The 22,153-nt window shown below is 43.1% G+C and overlaps 1 protein-coding gene across 2 annotated transcripts in view; it reads right to left on the bottom strand.

Moving 5' to 3' along the window:
• MAP2K4 (mitogen-activated protein kinase kinase 4) overlaps nucleotides 1–10,460 on the bottom strand; it is a 103,507-nt gene extending 93,047 nt beyond the window's left edge. The window contains exons 1-2 of one of the 2 annotated variants that reach the window (XM_068530949.1): nucleotides 10,324–10,460; nucleotides 67–99 (exon numbers count right to left, since the gene is read on the bottom strand). In XM_068530949.1, coding sequence (XP_068387050.1) covers nucleotides 67–99; nucleotides 10,324–10,438 — 148 coding nt within the window. In that variant the 5' untranslated portion in view covers nucleotides 10,439–10,460. The remainder of the gene's footprint in view (nucleotides 1–66; nucleotides 100–10,323) is intronic. The other variant, XM_068530948.1, reaches the window with a different exon arrangement.
• Between the last annotated feature and the right edge of the window lie 11,693 nt (nucleotides 10,461–22,153).

The raw sequence follows: 22,153 nt of genomic DNA, 5'->3' as shown, positions 1-22,153 counted from the left end.
CATTCCCAATACCAAGATGGATATGAAAAAATTAGGTAGCATAATATCATAAAATTTGTAGCTTACTTTGTGCCTTTTCACAGAAGTTTATCTGAAAGCCTAAAGTAAAAGAGATAAGTTCCAGTTCATTTACTGTAAATCAAACAAACCAAAATTAGAACATGACATAGCATTTTTATATTACATTCAAGAACAGTTCAAATCACATAACCTCCACCATCACAGATAAAACTATAACATACGGGCTTTCTTCAAAAACTCAGCTCTTTCTGACGTAATTGTACTTTATTATATGAAACTGAAATCAAGTTTAAATTATAAGAGTTACGTTGTCTTTACCGTTAATTTTCACATCTATTCAATAAAAAGAATAGCTATTAGCCCTTGGAAGTTAAGAACAACTTTTAAGACAGTTTTATCAATTTCTTCAATCTACAAGTTCAGAACATATCACAAGCTATTTTATTAACTCAAATTACTGACTTGGAATTACTCGATTAATTACTATCCCTGATTCAAAAACTTTGGTAGTTGATAAATTGTGAGAGCTAAACACACATAGCAACATTCTGCCAGTGAGCGAACCTCAAACGATAAGACAGTGAACTACTAAAGAGGTGCTTAAATTCCTGTGAAGTAGGCCTGAAAAAAGACCATGTCCCTAGAAACGGTAGGTAGGACTATAGCAGTTATAGGAAGAAAACCTGTGAATTCTCCTTAGAAACATAAACATATTTCCCAAGTTCAATTGGGCCTGGTTATACCTTATGCATATATTTATACAGGTGTAATTTTGTAAAATGCACCCAGTAAAGTAAGCTGTTCAAAACAAAAGCCTTCCCAAAATATTCATTTGCCATCATAGTCTATTGTGTGAATTTCTGGTTTTCTTAGTGGTCTACCTATGCTTGTGCTTATTATTGCTTTGGGGAGCAAAATGGGGAAAGCAAATTTAGAATGAGTATCACTCAAGCTGTAGTTATAATAAATTCAATCAAAACTTGCAGGAAAAAAAGCCAGGACTAAAAAGGATATGTTTAAGTAGTCTTTCCCATCCAGCTATTGAAATTCCTAGGATTTTAAGATATAGTACCTATAATGCACAAAACCTGGAAAATGGCTAATGTAGCTACTCTGACATGAAGGTACCTTTGGGGCACATAAGTAACCCACTGCCTACTTACTACCTGATGGCAAAGTGGGAGGAAGTGGGAGTGGAGACTTTAAGGGACAGAAGTCCTGGGGGCAAACTGGAGGCAGTGCCCTGACACCTGTCTGTACTGCTGAGGCTCCATACATATGCTGCCCGCCCCCTTGCCCCCCCACCAGATGTGCAGCAGGAACAGACTTCAGAAGCAAACACAAACAAACAAACAAACAACAAAAAAAAAATGGATCCTGTGGATCTTATAAGCCTAAGCAACTAAACACCAGCCAGCCTCCTACCAGGCAAAATGAGCTGGCACAAGTCAGGAGGAAAGGGAGCTGGCAGCTGGCACTGTGGAAGCAGCAGTGGAATAGGAAACACGGAGGAGCCTAGCCGCAGCTCAGAAGCCGCAGCTCAGAAGCCCATCTCCCACTCCCTCCGCTGGAAGAGGGAACGGAAAATTCACCTGGAGACCGGAGAGGAAGCTGGTGAAACACTGAAACAATTTCAAGGCGATGGTTACTATTCTCTTTTTAGCTGTAAATACAGTCAATGGTTGCTACTGGGTAGCAAAAATAAAAGGTGAGCAAAGAGGTGAACTAAATGGCAAGATGAATGGGGAAAGGAGCAAGAAAAATAAATCTGAAAGGTATGTGAAAAAGAATGAATTGGATCTGTATAGTTATATAAAAATAAGTTAAAGGATAAAAGTATAATGAATAGGAAAAAATTTAAGGTATATGTAACTGGGAATGTTAGAGTATCACCAATTACTCCCCTAACACATCAGAAGTTAAGCCCACTTTCAAATGCTAAAAAATTCTCAAAACTTGAAGTTCTGTCATCAGTACAGAATCCATACATGCAGCTAAAAGGGAAGGGGTGAAATTCTCAAAGCATAACTACAGACTTGCTTTTTCTACCTAATTATGGATGAAGTGACCAGATGAACAGATTCTGAGGACTCATACCTACATCTATCTCTGCATTATTTCTCACTCAGAAAAGACTTGCTAACTGACAAGCACAGGCTACAGTAACTGGAACAGATGGCTCACCTTTTCCTTGGAACTCCATGTAATCTTATCAATTAAATCAGACAAAAAGCCATTACCTAAATCTTTCTAGACCTCTAAAAGACTATATATACAGACACACACACACACACACACACGGCGGGGGGTGGGGGGTGGGGGGGAGAGAGTCTATATAGAGAGATTATATATATGGAAAAGAACCCGGGACTTCCCTGGTGGCGCAGTGGTTAAGAATCCGCCTGCCAATGCAGGGGACACGGGTTCGATCCCAGGTCCGGGAAGATCGCACATGCCGAGGAGCAACTAAGCCTGTGTGCCACAACTACTGAGCCTGCGCTCTAGAGCCCGTGAGCCACAACTACTGAGTCCACGTGCTGCAACTACTGAAGCCCGCGTGCCTAGAGCCCATGCTCCGCAACAAGAGAAGCCACCGCAATGAAGAGTAGCCCCCGCTCACCGCAACTAGAGGAAGCCCGCGTGCAGCAACGAGGACCCAACGCAGCCAAAAAAAAAAAAAAGAACCCACAAAGGTCAGAGAGTTGGTGCTTACAGTACAGACGTGGGAAAGTACATGGCCCCAGCCCAGTTTCTTTTCATTAAATCTCAGACCCCCAAGAATAAATATTGAGATGTACAGGGCAGGGTGCTAGTAGGCCTACCAAAGAAATAAAGCTCTGTGGGGCTTTTTCCCCTCCTTTTTCTCACCAGGACTCTCCCACCACATTTTCCCCTCATTCTCACCGTCCAACCTCAATCTTGAGAGTCCTTAACTGGCCATAACTGGAAACCTGCAATTTACTGTATTTACCAAATAAAGTGAGCTTGTCTGTATCCGTTTAAAAGGCTGTTTAGGATGTGTATAAGTGTATATTAAAACCAAAGGCAAAGAGTATTTGAGAAAGTAGAAAACAAAATGAAGAATGTCAGACCAGGGTTCTAGTTCCAACTGTGAAACTCAAAAGAGGCATCTTGCTTGAGCCCCCGTTTCCTCATTTATATATAAAATTAAGAATAATATCAAGTAATCTTAGAATTTGAAACAGCGTGCCCATGTGTAATTTTGATTGTCTAGTGGCCCTCACGGGGCACAGCAACCATCCGCACTGCCCTTCGCCTGGGCTGAGGGTGTGGTGGTGGGGGGGGGGCGGGACAGGGGCGCTAAGTGGCTTCCCACCTCCTCAGTAGTGCCTTATAGTTTCCTGGACACCCTGGATTCTGGTAATGCTGAAAAGGATAATGAACTCCAGTATGAAGCCACACTGACACAAAGAAAATCACAGCTGCCTGCCTTACTGGGTCAGGCCCACAGACCAAGCTCCCAAATCTTCCTTCTGCCACAAGCATGAAGAGGCCAGCAGCTTGCCGCCTTCCAACTTCAACCTCAAAATTTTGGCATGTGCCTTCAACTGTAAAGTTACTCATAGTATACCATTCTGACTCTAACATCTCAGCATTTATCTAAGCTTATCCAAACTCTGTATTTTCATTGTACTTAGAGTGAGTTCCACAAGATTTCCTGCTGTGTTACTTCCTTGAGCTTTCCTGACTTCACCTTTCTCAAACTTAAAAGGGACCCACCCACCTTCATTTAGTAATTCCAGGTTATTTGCGTCATCCGGAACCACTCATGATTTTATGAATACTAAGCTTTTCCACATTTTTAAAAATTCAGGATCTTGTCAGCCCTCGTATGCCAGTTTCTTTCCTTCCTGTGGCTGATGACCACCTTATTCACCCTTCGGTTTGTAACTAAGCACTGTGTTACCATCGAGCCCGTTCAAGGAAGCCTAGTACACCCGGGAGAGCAACTCATGAACCATGTGACTGTGGGCAAGTATCTAACCTCTATGAGCCTCAATTTTCTCATCTGTAAAACAGAATAATAATACCCAAAAGTGTTTTGTGATGATTAAATAAGGTAATAAATGCAACACAGAGCCTGGGATAGCGCAGGTTAATGTTATCAGAGTCATTATTATTCCTGGTCTCTCCCTCAGGTGAGCAACAATTATGGCACCTTCCCTATCAGACCAGCTTAACCCACACAAAACCAGTCCCTCTCCTTTCATTCCCAGTCACCAAGAGAGGTAAAAGCAAAGGATTCCACACTCTGCCTCTCTGTTACAGCCCTTCCTACACCCAGCCTGCTGTCCTGAGGACTTAACTCCGGAGTGGGTACTGTCTCCTGGCAGGAACCTAACCCAGATCTCAGGGACACTGGCAAACGCATCAGGAGAGCCATTTAATGTCGCTTATTTTTCAGCAAAGTCAGGCACAGATAGACACACATATATGTATGTCAGATGTATAACAGAGATCTATCTGGCAACCCTCTTCTAGCTTCCCCCTTTTGAAAACTTTGGGTGACTGTTGGTAAGATGAGCTATAATACAGCTTGAAAGAGCTGCTGTTGTGTCCACTTCCACCATCCTTCCCCCTGGTGGGGAATGACATGCTGTCCTTCAAGAATCAAGCCGTGCACGACGGGACTGCCAGCTTCTTTGTAAAGGTCCCTCTTGAGCTGCGCTAACTACTGGCCCCAGTGCTCCCTCTCACTGCGTGGCTGCTAAGTCAGGCCCATCTCCTCTCTCCTCGCCCTTGAATCCTTTCTACAGGGTCACGTTAATTCTCAACCTTGCCAAGAGTGTGAAGAGACACATGGAGACTTTCTGGAGTTGGGGAAAAGGGCCAGAAGCTAACCCATGCCCATTAGCAGGACAGTAAGTTGCCCAGATGACAAATTTAACCAGGATGGCAACGTATGCTATTAACTCCTATGCTAAGTGGGTGCCTTTTCCACACTATGCATAGTGTTGAAAGAGTTCTATTACCTTTCAACATCTAATTAAAGTTTTCTGCTTGCCTGTAGATTTGCAATCAAAATGCCCCCAAATTCAAAGTGCCAGGGTAAATGCCCCAGCAAGTTCAGAACTCTGCAACACAAAGAAGCATCAGGAAGCCCTGAGGCTCCAAACTCAACCCAAACATGGCTGGATGCGTACAGCTTCCACCCCCTGACTGAAACCTAAAATAATCTCTTCCTTCTATTCCGGAATCTGCATCACTTCTGGCAAAGGTTCTTCTCTCAGACCTGAATGGCTGAAGTGACTTAAATAGAGCTCGGAGAAGCCATGTGAACCTGGGCAGAGGAGTCGAAAGAGCAAAGGCTGCCTGTCACCAGGTGGATTAAAACCCACTTCAACTAGGGCAAATTCCTTACTTTAAATGTCAGTTCCCTAATATATGAAAGGGGACCATGCCCATCTACCCTTAAAGAGCACTTATGAGCATCAAATTAGGTAAAGACAGTGAAAAAAGAGCTGTGTTAACTATTAGTTTCCCTTCTTAATTTTAAATCTGAATTAAACTTCCTCAGGTTGTATCATGTGGGCTGTCTCTATCTCCTAGGATGCAGACTGACCTGAATTATATGTGATGGAGTTGATTTTGACCTCCAGACCCCTAAAAATAAGAAAAACTCTATGGGCCCAAATCAACCCAGCTTCTCAAATTAGGTAAGAGAAATGGAATGGAAAAAGAGAAATTTGCAAAAATAGAGACATGACTCAAAATACAGGGTTCACTAATATCCCATCTTAAACAAGTTTCAACACACACTCACACTCTAATAAGGGACATTAAAGGAAAATGTGAGAAAATAAGTATCCTGAAAGCGTTATGTTTTTCTACTTTTTTAATTTTAATACTAGGGTTGCTCTCCTTTTTAAGGAACATACAGAAATGCAATATGTGCTCTGAGGAGGGACCAATTTCCTGGCCTGGATTTTATTTATCAGGCTATGTCAAATAAATGGTGAAAGAAATAGTGTGCAACACAGTGGGAAAGGCAAGCAGTTCTAGGGTTTGGTACCTTGTCCACTGTCTGCACAATTCAGTTCTTTAAATTGGGATAAAGGCACCCTCCTATGGTTCTTGAAAACCACAAACTAAATGGTAAAAATAGAAAGACAGTCAAATATAATCACAAATAGGGCATTTCATACTAATGTTTTTATTCAAATATTATTGGGAGAAAAAAGTATACTGATTTTAAACCTTCACTTTTTCTTAACAGATATGTTTCATTACACTTGAAAGTTCTGTGTGTTTTCTTTTATTTTGTAAATATTTTTACTGAGGTATAATTGACAAACATTATATTAGTTTCAGGTGTACAACTTGATTCGCTATTTGTACATATTGCGAAATGATCGCCACACAGTAAGTCTAGTTAACATCTGTCACCACACATAGTTAAATAATTTTTTTTCTTGTGATGAGAACTTTTAAGCTCTACTCTCTTAGCAACTTTCAAATATGCAATACAGTATTATTAACTATAGTCGCTATGCTGTACATTATTTTGCACATTTTTAAAAAGTAAAATCAAGCTATCATCTTTTTACTTAAATTGATATTTATAAAATGTTCAGCGGAGGGTAAATGGGTAAGGACTGGACTAGTCCATAACTTTTCTGTTATACATCTATATCTGAGACTCAAAAAGAAAAAAAGAAAAACTACCTACATGAGCACATTAAGAGAATCTGAGGCACTTACAACATATACTTTATAACCAGTTCCTGTAACAAGTATTTTACAAATGACTCCATGTTTTTCAGACTCAATTATAGATTCTAACTATTCTACACATTTTTTAAAAACTGACATTTCTCAGCTATCCAAGTAAAGTTTAAGGAAAAGTTTTATCTTCCCCTGCTTTAAGTCTCCTACAATAAATTTAACTTCTTGTGTTCATGAGATTTTTAAAAATCTACTATATTTTAAGGGTTTAGTAACTAAAGCATTTAAATAGCCATGTCTAATAGCAATCCTTATATACGTATAGATATTTCATAATTTTCAAAGCCCTTTCATGTGCATTAATCTAATAATGTGATTCTCACAACAGCCCTGTAAGGTATTATCCCTATTTTAACAGATAAGAAACTCAGATGAGTTCAGAAAATGTAGGTAATTTCCCCAAGGTCACAGAGCTTGTACACAGCAGAGCAGTTACCTGAACCCAGGGAGAATAAAGACTCATCAAGAATACTCTGACCAGAAATGCTCAATAATGAAAAATGGAAATAAACAGGGTAGAGAAAAGGGTAGGACCCAGTAATAATGAAGCTAAAGAAACTGGGTGATGGATCATGAGGGGTTAGGGACTCATCTGCTAATAATGAAAGAGACAATTAGACCATTACAAATAAGAGTACTGTTGCTATTACAATGATGACGGCTAACATGTATCAATCACATCCTTACTGTGTGTCAGGCCCACACTTTATATGCATTCTCAAAGTTCCTGTAAGGTAAGCATTATTCCTGCTTCCCAACTGAGAAACTGAGGCTTGGAGAGGTTAAGTATCTTGCCCAAGGTCACAAAATTCTTAAGTCCCGATGAGGGGATTCAAATCCAGGACACCAGAGCTCTGGCTTAACTCAAGCATTATTATATTAAAAAAAAATAATTCTCAACTGAGACCACTCTTGGGCCACAAACCTCAAGCCATGAAAAAATGTGCAGGGTGACCCAGTGCCCAGCACGGTGCTTCTCACACAGAACGAACACCAATGTCTGTTATATGACATGTATTCCACGCGTCCCACAGCTAAACCCTGCTATTGGAAAGAGCTTGGCCATTAAAAACTCCCAGAGAGACAGTGCTCTGGGGGTGGCAGGTGACCATGCTTGGGAGTGGCATTTACCAAACATCTTCTAAGGACCTGAAGTATGATCTTAAGCCAAAGATCTGATAGGTGAAGTAAGGGAGGTTGGGCTCTAACATCACAAGACAAAAAAGATCCTACACAGCTGCTCAAGCTCACGCTTTGTAACCTGGGTTGTTCGAGAGAACGTCTTGAGAGTTTCAAGCGCTTCTCTTCATTCTGAGTAATCAAGAGAGGTTCAAGAAGATACGACAGGTTCCTGAGTCAATCAAGGCTAGACACAGTACTGATAAAAGAAAATTGATCAATAATTCAAAGAGAAGTCTTATGTCCTCCCTCTCCCTTTTAAACTGGGTTCTGCTTAGCAGAAGATTCAGTTTACTGGGTATCAAAACTCAGGGGTGTGAGAGGAGAATGGAGCGCATCAGAATAATTCCTAAACACGATGACTTCCTCTGAGTTCCTAGAACACTCCAAGCTCTTTCCCACTTTGGAATCTTCACACACACTGTTCCCTCCGCCTAGAACCCTCTTCTTTATCATAACAGAGTCCTGTTTCCAGACAGGTCTTCTGTGACCAAACTACCAAAGCATACTGCCCCCTCCCCCATTAACTTCTAACCCAGCTTGTTACCTTCATAACACTTTTCTCAATTAGCAATCTTTCTTACTTATCTGCATGTTGTCTTCCCTCCCCAGTCCTATCAGGAGGGTAAGCTCCATCAGGAATGAGACCGTCTGACTCACACTTTTCTGTATACCCAGCACTAGAGCACTATGCCTGGCACCAGGCAGATGCTCAATAAACATTTCTGAACGAAAATTAATTTCTACAGCTTTTTCGAACTATCAGCCTCCCTACTCATCCCCTCCCGCCCCCACCCAAAAAAAACCTTGCATTTTTATAAGCTTTGTAAGTCACCCGTTTGGGATATGCAATATAATCTTAAATTGTCATTTTGCTGTTTCATTTCACCACCACCACCACCACCACCACCACCGAGACTGTAGAGCTGGAAGATCAGGAAACCCATCCTGTACTTCATCTGTATATTGTACAACACAGTGGCAGCCAATAACTAATTTAATTTGAATTAATTATCTGAGGGCCTGCACAGAAAGTGTCCTCTGAGCTCTGACATCATCCTGTCTATATATCTATCACTGTTCCTTACGTATATCCCATGGGGAGGGGAACAGGGATATAAAAATGAATAAAATCCCGCCTCTGCTTCATGAATCACCCTCTCATAAACCCGAAATACTCAACAAACGTCAAACCTAACTAGACAGACGGTTAAGATAGACCTCGGAGCCCTTTAGGAAGATTTTAATCAAAGAGTAACCATGGTCACACGGACCACGAAGGGTACCCCAACTGATGCTGCTAATAATTTAACGCAAGCAAGTCTGCGAAAGTTGTCAAGAGATTTCTGAGATTTCCTGTTTTCAGAAATAACATTACTACTCAAAATTCCCCAGTAAACTCAAGGAAACGGTCCCTCATGGGCTGGGGCCTGGTATTTTCACAACAGCCCCTGTCAAGAGCCACACAGAGCTAAGAAGCATTCCCACCGGGGAAAGCCATTAATTAGGAGGGCTGCTTCAGATGTCCAGTCCCCGCAGAGAACCACTCTGACCCCTGCCTTTCGATTTCCCGGATCTCTGCATTTCAACCGAGCTCCCTCTGTTTCATTTATTTATTTATTTATTTGGTCTGCATGCCAGGCTAACACAGAAACCCCCGGCCTCTCCCAGGCCAAGGGCTGTCTCATCACCTTACAGGTGGCACGGGCCTGAACACCCCCGCCCCACCCGCCCAGCGCGCAGAAACCCGCAGAAGTTTGGAAACCGAGGGTCCAGGAGGACCGCGGAGCCCAGAGGTCAGGCGGCGGCCGGGCCCGGCGGCGCCCGCAGGGAACCAAGATGGCCCTGAGCGGGCCCCACTGCGGCGGCGGCGGCGGGGAGCCGGGCCGGGGCGCCGGGGCGCCAGGGCGCGGGACCGAGGGGCCGAGGGGCCGAGGGGCGCGGGGCCGGGACGCCGCCGCCTCCCTGGGCGGCCGAGACCCGCGGGGCAGGCCCCGGGCGCCTCCCGCCGCCGCAGCCCGGCCGCGCGTTCCCGGAAAGGCGGGCGGGGCGCGCCAGGTAAGCGGCGGCCGCGGCGGGGGTGGCCGCGGGGCGGGCCCGGGCCAGGTGGGCCCCCGCGGGCGGCCGGGAGCCCGCAGGGCCGAGCGCGGGCGGAGGCCGCGGCCCGGGCCTGCGCGGCCCGCCGCCCGGAGCCAGGCCGAGCCCGGGGCGGCCGGCCCGGGGCGGGAAGCGGGGAGGGAGGGAGGCGGACCGGCGCGGGCGGCTCGGTGGCTTCCTCAGCCGGGTCCGGGGGCGTCCGCGGCCGCGGGGACAGGCCGCGACGACGCCGACGGCCGCGCTGGGGGGCCGGGGTCTCGGCGCCGCCGCCTTCCTTACCCTGCATGCTGCTGACGGCCGGGTGGCCGGGCGCCGGGGACCCCACGGGGCCCGAGGTGCCGCTGCCGCTGCCGCCCCCGGAGCCGCCGCCGCCGCTCGGGCTTGGAGCCGCCATTGTTGGGAGTGAGGAGCCGAGCGGCGCCGCGGCGGCTGCAATGCAGCAAGCTCGGCCTCTCGCACGACCGAGGGGCGTGGCCAGCGCCCGCCTTGGCCACGCCCCCGGCACGCCCTCCGGCACGCCCCCGCCCGCGCCTGACGCGGAGCCGCACCAGATGCTGAGCGGCAGAACTGCCCGGGTCGCCGGTGCGGGACCCCAAAGGCCGGCAGAAGTCCTGCACCGGGGCTGCGGGCCCGCCGCGGGGCCTAGAGCGGTTTGCGGAGGAGGAGTGTGTGCATTTGGGGTATAAAAGGGTACACAGCTTTTATCATTCCTACAGAGGTCTGTGACCCCAAAAGTTTCAGAAGCCCCTTGTTGGAGTCTCAGAACCCAAAACCAGAATCGTAAAACTGAAAGGGATCGCAGAGCTCGCGCTTCTTGTCCAGTCTCTGACACGGCACTTCCAGAGGGGACTTGGCTCTACCTGTGGTTCCATCTGGAGCTCCCGCTAAGCCTTGCCTAACACCCTAAGCCTCTACCCTGCCCTGGGAGATCCTAAGGAATGCTACTGAAAGTACCGTCAGTGGACCCATCCCAAGAAGACTGAATCAGAACTTACATTTTAATAATATCCCCAGGTAATTTGTATGCACATTAAATTTGAAAAACAGTATCTTAAGCACGCAAGCTCCCTGGCCTCCCAAAATATATTATCTATATCACCGACTTCCCCTAAATACACACTGGATTCTCTCCCCCACCTCTTCTACACCTTATAAGACCAGCCATATAAATTATATAATTTAAATATGAATTATATAAGATGGAAACTTCACAGAACAAAATCAGGTTTCTTCCAGTGCTTGGCACAGAGACTGGTTTTAGGAAGGCAGCAGCTAAAAGAAAAGAAAAAAAAAAAAAAAGGTCCTCTGTGAGGCTGGGGGTTCGTGGACCAACAGAAATGTAATTGGAACGGTAAGGTATGAATCTCTGGGCAGAGGTATGTCTCGTCTATATATAGCATGACCAACTATACAATATGCCAAGTCGTCTGAACCATGGAGCTGGATGTTTCCTGCCCTTTGGAAGCACTGAGCAATCTATACCAGGACATCCTTCCACACAGGCCTTATCTGTGCTGGAACTTCCTCGGGGCATCTTGGTAATGTCCCCTCCATCAACAGAAGCCTTGCCTTCTTGCTCCGAACCCAACCTCAGCCATCATCTTGACTGCTCACAGGGGCTAGAGTTAGGGCTTAGGGAAAGTAAACTGGGGAGGCAGTGAAGGCAAACTGAAGGTGAGAGCAGGTAGGTGTGCTTAAAAGTGGAGAGCCTCGCATTCCAGCCTGCCAGAACTCTCCTCTGAGGGCCTGGCTGGCAGAGCGACATCTCCATTTCCAGGTCATTATAAACACTGCCAAATTCCCATCTGGGAATCAGTATCCCAGATTGCTCTTCTTGGTCCTGGGGAATCATAAAAGTGGGGTCCCCAGAAAGGAAATAGAATCAGAACCTGGAAGGAAAGTGTCCCATCCAGGCTGTTCAGCCCAGAGTACAGGCTAAATACTTAGTCTGCATCTTTGGCACGGTGCTGATGGGAAGAGTAGCAACAAAGACAGAGAAAAGAAGGAGCTGAGGCTCCCTAAAGGCTCTTCTTTGGAGGTACACATTGGAAGACAGCTTTCTTTTCTTTGAGGTTTATATTTTAGTGCCTGGAGGGGTTAGTATCAAAAATCAAATGAAATTCTTCTCTCAAAACATCAACACAACTTGCCAACAATTAACAAAGACTGATGCAAAAATATAGGGACCCCACCACCACCACCCCCAGGCAATAGTTTTGCACTTCCCTCGGCTTGGCCATTTTAACATCCTGGGAAAAGGCATCAACAGCCTCATAGTTTTTTGGCAAACAGACCAAATGTCATCATCAGACTCCAGATGCAGGATTACCAGACACCAAATAGTTCTATCTGAGCAATTTTCTGACACTTTATTCCAGTACCTGCCAATAGCTTTCACAACCAGTTCCTGCTGACTAAATGTCACTGTTGTGTATGTCATCTCATTTCTCACTTGCAGTTCCTTGGGTTTTGGAGTGGTACCAAGAAATGACTTGGAGGACTTCTAGTCTCCCCACCCGCATTAGTACCATAAGTATCCCTCCCCCATTTTTTGATGTGGACAATTGATATACTTACAGTCTTATGTAAAGTGCTACTAATCCCTTTTTCCAATTATACATATTTCTTTAATAGAAACTTATTATTTAATAGAAATCCTAGAGGCAATACTAGAGATTAGTCAACTATTTAATAGGAAAAAGTTTTCCAATATTATTTTAGATTATATAGGTTACATTTAAGATTGTTCAAGAAGAGTTTAATAAAGTAAGAAAAACATTGACCTGATACAGTTATGTGAACTTGAATGAGGAAAATATATGTAACAAATAAACCTAAAGGAAAACATTCCAACTAGGAAATTCATTCAGGGAAGTTGAATTAAAAGAGTAAATATATTGTGGAATCTAAAATATGAGACAAATGAACTTATTTACAAGACAGAAACAGACTCACAGACATAGAAAAGAGACTTAGGGTTACCAAAGGGGAAAGGGGGTGGGGGAGGGATAAATTAGGAGTTTGGGAATAGCAGATACACACTACTATATATAAGATAAGCAACAAGGTCCTACTGTACAGCACAGGGAACTATATTCAATATCCTGTGATAAATCATAATGTAAAAGAATATGAAAAAGAATATATATGTATATATATCTGAATCACATTGCTGTACACCAGAAACTAACACAACATCGTAAATCAACTATACTTCAATGAAAAAGAAATTTTTAATTAAAAAAGTACTTTAAGATAAAATGGGACAAAAAGAGTCTAAAGAAAGCAGAAATAAAGGATGCTTTCAGACAAAAAAGAAGAGTAATATGTAACTAATTAGTCTTTTGTTTAAAAATGCCTAATGCTGAGCTTGTAATAAAACGGACAGTATACTTGGATTGCTGTTAGTATTGTGAACTAGTGCATAAGAACCAGGGATAAGAACCATCAGGGGCTTCCCTGGTGGCACAGTGGTTAAGAATCCACCTGTCAATTCAGGGGACATGGGTTTGAGCCCTGGTCCGGGAAGATCCCACATGCTGCAGAGTAACTAAGCCCGTGTGCCACAGCTATTGAGCCTGCGCTCTAGAGCCCAAGAGCCACAACTACTGAGCCCGCATACCACAACTACTGAAGCCTGCGCGCCTAGAGCCCATGCTCTGCAGCAAGAGTAGCCACCGCAGTGAGAAGCCCGCGCACCGCAACGAAGAGTAGCCCCCGCTTGCCACAACTAGAGAAAGCCTGCGCGCAGCAACAAAGACCCAACACAGCCAAAAATTAATTAATTAATTAATTAATTAAAAAAAAAAAACTATCAACTAGGTCTGAGTTTGGGCAAAAACAAGAAAGGATCTTGGTTTGTTCAAATTGATGAAGCTATGAGCTTTTTACTTTTTCTTATGCTCATATTTTTCTTATATATTTGTGTTTTATGGTTTCTTATAGACTGAATTGTGTCTCCCCTGAAAAAAATATTCGTATGTTGAGGTCCTAACCCACAGTACCTCAGAATGTGACTGTATTTGGAGATAAGGCTTTAAAGAGGTAATTAAGGTAAAATGAGGTCACAGTGGGCCCTAATCCAATATGACTGGTGTCCTTATAAGGAGAACAGGACACACAGAGAGAAGGCTGTGTGAAGACACAGGGAGAAGACGGCCATCTACAAGCCGAGGAGAGAGGCCTGAGAAGAAGGCATCCTGCTGACACGTTGATCTGGACTTCCAGCTTCCAGGATTGTGAGAAAATACATTTCTTTTGGTTAAGCCTCCCAGTCTGGGGTACTTTGTTATGACAGCCATAACAAACCCATACATGGTTCAAAATAATGAATCGCTTAAAAGAAGTACGGCCTTTTTAGTAATATACTAGTAGCTGGCATAATCCTTGGGGAGCAGAAAAGGCAATTAGGCAAAATATGTTTCAGTAACCCGCAAATTCACGTTTATAAGAGCTCCTTGAGAAAAATCCCTAAAGGGGCCTGAAGTTCTTGGCTCTGTCATGTAATGACTTTTCCATCCCACTGGAGAGGATGGAAATAACAGAGTAAGGCCATTGCTATGAGCAATGTATGACAAGGTCAGAGTGACATCTGCATACCCCCTGCTTAGAGCACCTTTGCTTAGAAATGTAGCTTGCTTGTTCTTCTTGACACATGTCTCAATGGTTACATTAAGAGGACAGTTTTCTCTTCACATTCCAAATAAGGCAAAAATAAGCTGCAATTGGATTTCACCTTAGGTCCCCAGTTTCAGTCTCTGAGAAAGTTAGAAGGGTCAGGCACCTCTATTTGGCAGTAACAATCACGTGATAGTCCTTACAAGGGCTCAGCAGTTGGCTTTGAGCAAAACCCATCTCCTGTCCATCCCCAAATCGCTGGGGGTTTAGGACCAGGCCATCCAATGACCGATGTTGCCTCTGTGCAGGTTTCTGGATATCGGTTGAACATTGCACTTAATTGGAAATGAAGGGAATGTGAGTTCATTCCATCAAAAGAACCAAAGTTCAGTCTGGTTCAGATAAAGGGAAATACTAATTTGACTATTAATAACTATACATGCATCTAGAGATTTATAGGAAAATGTTCATCACAACATTATTTATAAGAATTTTTTAAAAAATGGAAATACCTCACTCTAAGTCACTACCACAGTGAGGTGTATTATTGATAGTATTAACAATGGTCTGACCAGATACAAATATATTCCAGAATGATACAATTCTCATCTGCCTGAACTACACCCAGAGCCTGTCCTCATCTTCTGTATTCCATCGATCTATCCTCACTGTTTTTTAAAAAACAAAATGAAACTAAAATGGAAAAAAAAAAGAGAGCGAGAGAGAGAACAGTGGGCACTTTTGTCGGGGAGAACAGGAAATTCAGCGTGATTGGCTGGGAAGGGGCCAGAGGAAAATTTTCTAAGGTAATGGTGATGTTCTATGCCCTGATAGCAGTTTGGGTTACACGAGTTTATGCATCTGTCAAAATGCAGCAAATACATGCTCAAGATTTGTGCATTTCAAAGTATGTAAATTATATATCAAAAGAAGAAACTGTGAGCAAATCCTGAACTCAGGCTAATGATCTGAATGCTGAAGTCTTAAAGAGGACATGTACTGAAACGTGCAGTTTACTTTGAAATGCGTCAGAAAAAACAGATGGCTGAATGGAAGGTTAGAGGGATGGATAGATGGATAGACATGTGCTGAAACAAGCGTAATGAAATGTTAATGCTAAACTCTAGGTAGTGGGTAGACTGAAGATAACTACAAATTTTTTCAACTGTATGTTTGAATTTTTTCATAAGAAAATATTAGAAGAAAATGAAAAACACTATAAATCCAAAAAAACAAAAAACAAAAAACAAACACCACACAAAAATTAAACATATTGCTCAATTATATTGCCCTAGAGCAAAATTACAATCCAAGTAAACTAAGTATAAATGTCTAACTAATTTAATCCAATCGAATAGGTATCTTATAAAACTCAGGACTTATTGAAACTTCTCATCTAAAAGAAAGGAATCACCTAGGGTAAAGCCACACAGGGTCCTTTTTGTGCAGGGGCATATGTTGACCGTGGACTTACATGAGACCACAACAGGCATCTCTGGCTCACTCGAGGTTGTAGCATTTAATAATTACTTAGGGGAGGACACTGTGGGCTTTGTTTCATTTTTGGTTTTGCTTTTTAGATTAAGTAACACGATCTGGCTTCAATTTAAAAACATTGTTTTTGTTTCATTGTGTGGGTTTTTTGGTAGCAGATTTATTGAGCTATAATTCACATATTATACAATTCACCCATTTGAAATGTACCGTTCAGTGGTTTTTAGTATATACACAGTTATGCAACCATTAACAGGAGTCAAATTGAGACCATTCCCATCACCCCAGAAAGAAACTCCATACAATTTACGGTCACTTTCAACTGGCCCCGACCACCCCCAGCTCCAGCTCTAGGCAACCACTAATCTACTTTCTGTCACAGATTTGCGTTTTCTAGGTGATCATATAGCACATGGCCTTTCGTATCCTACTGCTTTCAGCCAGCATAATATTTTTAAGGTTCGTCAATGTTGTAGCTTGTATTAGAACTTCACTCCTTTTCATGGCTGGATAAAACGCCGTTGTGTGGATGTACACCACATTGTGCTTATTCATTTGCCCATTGATGGACATCTTGGGTTGTTTCTACTTTTTGGCTATTATGAATGAAGCTGCTGTGAACACTTGTGTACGAGTTTTTGCATGGACATATGTTTTCAAATTTCTTGTGTACATGCCTAAAAGCAGAATTATTGGGTCACACAGTAAGTCTGTGTTTAACCATTTGAGGAACTGCCAGACTCTCTTCCAAAGTAGCTATACCATTTTACATTTCCACCAGCAGTGTTTGAGTGTTCCAGCTTCTCCACCTCTTAGGCAAACACATTATGATCTGTCTTTTTTATTAGAGCCACCCTTATGGTAACACTGTATTTTGAGGCATTTCATCTATAATAGCCACTGAATTGGACATTGGCAGACATTGTATATTTTATAAACTTAAAATGAAAGGTGTTCATTTCAAGAGGAACTACCACAACATGAATTCCTGTGACCATAGATGACTCACTTTTGGTACATCAATCCATATCAAACCTACCAGTCAAAACTCAAGGAAACTGTGCCCTTTTCTGAGAGGTACAAACAAATTTGTTGGCTTCCTCTAACCATCAGAAATCAGTAACTAAATTCTATTAGTAGTGGATGAAGCATTTTATCAGTGACATAGATTAACGAAAAAATTAATGCATGACACATAGGAAGTTCTCTATTTTTGGAATATTTTTAAAAATTCAATTATTCAACAATAGGAATTAATAATAAAGTTATACACTATACACAGCACAAAAATATTAATGAGCAGGAGAGAAGGTGTCACAAGAACAAAAAGTCTGAATTGGGTTTTACAAAAAGATAAAGTGGACACTTAGGAAAAATGCAACTTACCTTATATTAGTCAGATGCTAAGAGCTTCTCAAAGTCTAAATACACCTCTGAAAACTATACCTCATTACACCCCAGAAGCACTTCATATGTTTGTCTGTAATATATAAATATAAAGATATATTTATATATCTAAAGAACATATGAACCAATAAATGAGCACCAGCAATGAAATAGAAAAAAAATGAGTAAAAGATAAATAAATATAAATGGCTTCTAAACCAATGATTCCAAATCTCATTCATAATTATAGTAGTGTGCATTTAAATAATAATGGTATATAGTATTTTCCTTTAAAAATTGATAAATATATTTTTCTGTTGACATTTCTAACTTATGAACTATCTCAGATACAAGCTCCCATTAGTTCGAAGAAAGGTCGTATTTAAACTCAGTTCATTCATCGAAAGTCATTCTCTCCCTGATCTTGTCTTAGGTCATAGATAAAGACAGCCTCTGATGGCTCACAAAACAGCCACATTCCAGTACCAATTTATTCTTTTTAATTAATTAATTTATTTATTTATTTATTTTTGCCTGCATTGGGTCTTCCTTGTGGTGCGCGGGCTTCTCAATGCAGTGGCTTCTCTTGTTGCAGAGCATGGGCTCTAGGCGCGGGGGCTTCAGTAGTTGTGGCACGCGGACTCAGTAGTTGTGGCATGTGGACTCAGTAGTTGTGGCTCACGGGCTCTAGAGCGCAGGCTCAGTAGTTGTGGCTCACAGGCTCAGCAGTTGTGGCTCGTAGGCTCAGTAGTTGTGGCTTGTGGGCTCTAGAGCGCAGGCTTAGTAGTTGTGGTGCACAGGTTTAGCTGCTCCGCAGGATGTGGGATCTTCCCTGACCAGGGCTCGAACCCATGTCCCCTGCATTGGCAGGCGGATTCTTAACCACTGAACCACCAGGGAAGTCCCTCCAGTACCAATTTAGAGTTGTAAGACTTTCACATAATACTGCATCAAAATTTGTTATAAAGAACTAAAATTTCAAAAAGAACTAGAATTTTACCACTTCCTATCTGTTTTATTCATCTTTCCTTTCTCCATATAAGTGACTGGGCAACGATGATAAACTTTTGGTAGCTTATGAATTGTGAATATTGTAAATGTAATACCTAATGAAAATTATTTAACATGTAGCTAAATCGAGATTGATAGCTGTCCTTTTGTTGTTGCAACAAGCATTCTTTTATGAGTTACAAAGTATTTATTACCATACATTTATATTCTTTTAAGCAGTTTCATTTAAAAATTAATCAGAAACACAAATTATTTTTGAAAATTCTGTTTTATAAAAAGATATGTTTTTTCCTTATATATTCTATTTTACTTACACAAAATGTTTCTTTTCTTCTCTTTATTGAACAGAAAATAAATGTACCGAGTTTCTATTCTCTGCTCAGGTTCTACTTGAATAGCAATGAATTGCAAGATACATAGATGATAAATCGTGTAAGAATTTACTCAGTGAATATTTATTGCTAGATCAATAGAGTAAAATTTTTTTTTTTTTAAAGAACTATTTTTTTGGGGGGGAGAATTTCATTGATACTTCTCTTTATTTATTTATTTATTTATTATTTATTTTTAATTTTTAGCTGTGTTGGGTCTTTGTTTCTGTGCGAGGGCTTCCTCTAGTTGTGGCAAGCGGGGGCCACTCTTCATCACGGTGCGCGGGCCTCTCTCACTATCGCGGCCTCTCTTGTTGGGAGCACAGGCTCCAGACGCGCAGGCTCAGTAGTTGTGGCTCATGGGCCTAGTTGCTCCGCGGCATGTGGGATCTTCCCAGACCAGGGTTCGAACCCATGTCCCCTGCATTGGCAGGCAGATTCTCAACCACTGCGCCACCAGAGAAGCCCTAGAGTAAAATTTTTGATAGTACTTTTTTTACTTAAAATTCTTTATTGGTTCCCTTTAAGCCTGAAAATAAAGTTTTGTTAAGCTACCATCCCCATTTCTCTCTGCCTGTTCTAACCTGTTCTTGACAGGTGCTACTGTAGAGCTTTCATGCCATTTTTGGTCTATTATGCCTTATTAAATCCAAGCCACATGTGCAGTCAAAGAAAAATGATATTCTTTTAGTCATTTCTAAACTACTCTCTCCTGATGTTACATATATAAGCCATGTTTTAGCAGGTTTTTTTTCCCCTACCACCTCACAAGTCTGTGTGTTAGAATTCGGGAATATATTTTTAGACAGTTTGGTGCAGTTCAGTGGTTTTCAGGAAGCCAAGTTAAGGGATTTCTTTGTTCTTTTCCCCCTCAGCCAGGCTGGAGCAAGGAGACATGATCTTAAAAGCTCAGGAATGTATGACGACACAGAGATGGGTAGCATTTGTCCTGGAGGACCACAGGACGCCGCAGGGACCCCAGGAGGACTCACATCACTGTTTCACGAGGTCCAAACGATGCCACTTGGAGGTGGTCGCCTTGAACACAACTGTCCTCCTGAATCCATGCGTGGTCTGGGTGGTTCTAGGGGTGGCCCTGGAGGGAGACACAGGCTCACAGACAAGGTTGTCTACACCAGACCATGTCTCCTTGACTACATATGTTTTCAGGTATGTGGAGGAAATCCAAGATCATTCTTCATGGAGAAAGAAGTCCAGATCCCAGTTTATAAGAGAGGGTATCCATGAGACAAGTGTCTTACTCTCCCAGATAGCTCTTGAGGATCTAACTCCTTCTTTCTCTTTTCTTCCCCCCTAGTGGACTCTGGTTGAGCTCTAGTGCTCACAAGTCATGAATCTTCCAGGACGGTCACAATTCAAATACTATGTTCCCAATTTTGGACCATGAGGTCTGCATTTTGGTCCTGAAAATACAGTTACAGGACACCTAGGCTAAATTCTTGTTGTTGCCCTTGACTGATTCCTTCGTATTTCTCTCTTGGGAGCTGCCCTGAATAACGGGGATCTGGGGAAGGACAGTTCCTAGACGCCTGGTGCCTGGTGGAGACAACAGACTGACAAGAACATGGCCAGTGCTCTGGGGGAGAAGGGCTCTGGGGGAGACGGGCTCTGCGGGAGAAGGGCTCTGCGGGAGAAGGGCTCTGGCAAGGCAGTGCCCTCCCCAGGCTGCAGTGGTCAGCCTTGCCTCTTCCCCTGAAAGCCCTCCAACCCACTGGCCAGCTGAGCCCTCAGGCATCCACAATGAGCTCTAAAACTCAGAATCCAAGGTGGGCATCATTAAACTACCATCTCCTCTGACTTCTGGAGAATATTACTGAGCAGTTCTGTTCAAACACCTTTACAGACCAGGTTAAAGTTCTGGAAAATGTAAAGAGACTTGATTTACAGGGATGGTCAGCGTATGTCATACACCATAAAAGGCGCTCACATTCAAAATAAGAATTTAAAAACTGTGCTTGCCAAACGAAACACATGCTTCCAGTTTCCAGCGCCTGGTTTGGAGGGTCCACAGCAGCATCAGAGGAAAGAAGGGATCTTTGGTAAAATTCTGCAAGCTTTAATGAATACACTCTATGCCTAATTCTTGGTCTCCCAGCTTCTTGCAAGATGAGGTTATGTGCTGTGCCTTTGGCCACATGCTGTTTCTTCTGCGCATCTCCATGGGCAGCCTGAATCTCTCTGCAGTGGCCCTCCAAGACTTCCTAAAACAGACTACTGCTGCCGATTAACTTAATTTTCTCTCTGTTCTCCTAATACCACATAATGAATAGACTACATTCTGGAAAATAGGTGTTTTGGTATTTTCTTTTAAACCCCAGTGTCTGGTTAATCCCAATCCTTTTCTCTCTGTGTGTTCTCCAATGTTCAGACCCTTTTTGTTAATTAGCAGTGACAGATGACTCACCCGTCTTGCTGGCTCCCCAGAGGAAGAAAAAGCTTGCTTCCTTTATTGATCTCAAGCCCTTCAAGTGTCGCCAAATGCTCCTGGAAGCTTCTGTCCCAGGGAGGAAAGTTCAATCTGAAAAACTTGGGCAGTGGTCCAGCCATCCCTCGCTTCCGGCAGCAGGAACAGATGGGCCTCCCACTGCTCGATGCTGATGGGGTTTTCAGGAGCCCTGGCCATCAGAAAGAGGGAAACGTCACAGATTCAGCAAGGGCAGGGGCTGGCTGTCCAAAGCCGGGAGGGTCATCAGCTCAGCAAGAGATCAAGCAGCCTGAAGGGAAGGAGGCCCATGGAGGCCACAAGTGACTATGCAGAAAGCAGAAATCAGTAACAAGCATCAAGATGAGGCACCTAAGGGACCAAAGAAGGAGAATTCTGGGTGGTAGAATGTTTAAGGGAGTCTGAGGCCTCTTACTCAATCTCCCTGAAATTGTTAACCAGATAGAACTCTCCAAGCTTTAAAGGACCCCTGGTCAATTAATGGGATAAAGAATCATCTGCGCATCATACTAAGCGAAGTAAGTCAGAAACAGAACAAATACCACATATCACTTGTATGTGGAATCTAAAATATGACACAGATCAACATATCTACAAAACAGAAACAGACTCACAGACATAGAGAACAGATTTGTGGTTGCCAAGGGGCAGGGGGGTGGGGGAGGGATGGATTGGGAGTTTGGGATTAGCAGATGCAAACTATTATATATAGGATGGATGAACAACAAGGTCCTGTATAGCACAGAGAACTAGATTCAATATCCTG

The sequence above is a fragment of the Eschrichtius robustus genome, chromosome 20, assembly GCF_028021215.1.
Source record: "Eschrichtius robustus isolate mEscRob2 chromosome 20, mEscRob2.pri, whole genome shotgun sequence".
Taxonomy (NCBI): Eukaryota; Metazoa; Chordata; class Mammalia; order Artiodactyla; family Eschrichtiidae; genus Eschrichtius; species Eschrichtius robustus.
This window is presented reverse-complemented; position numbering and strand designations above follow the sequence as displayed.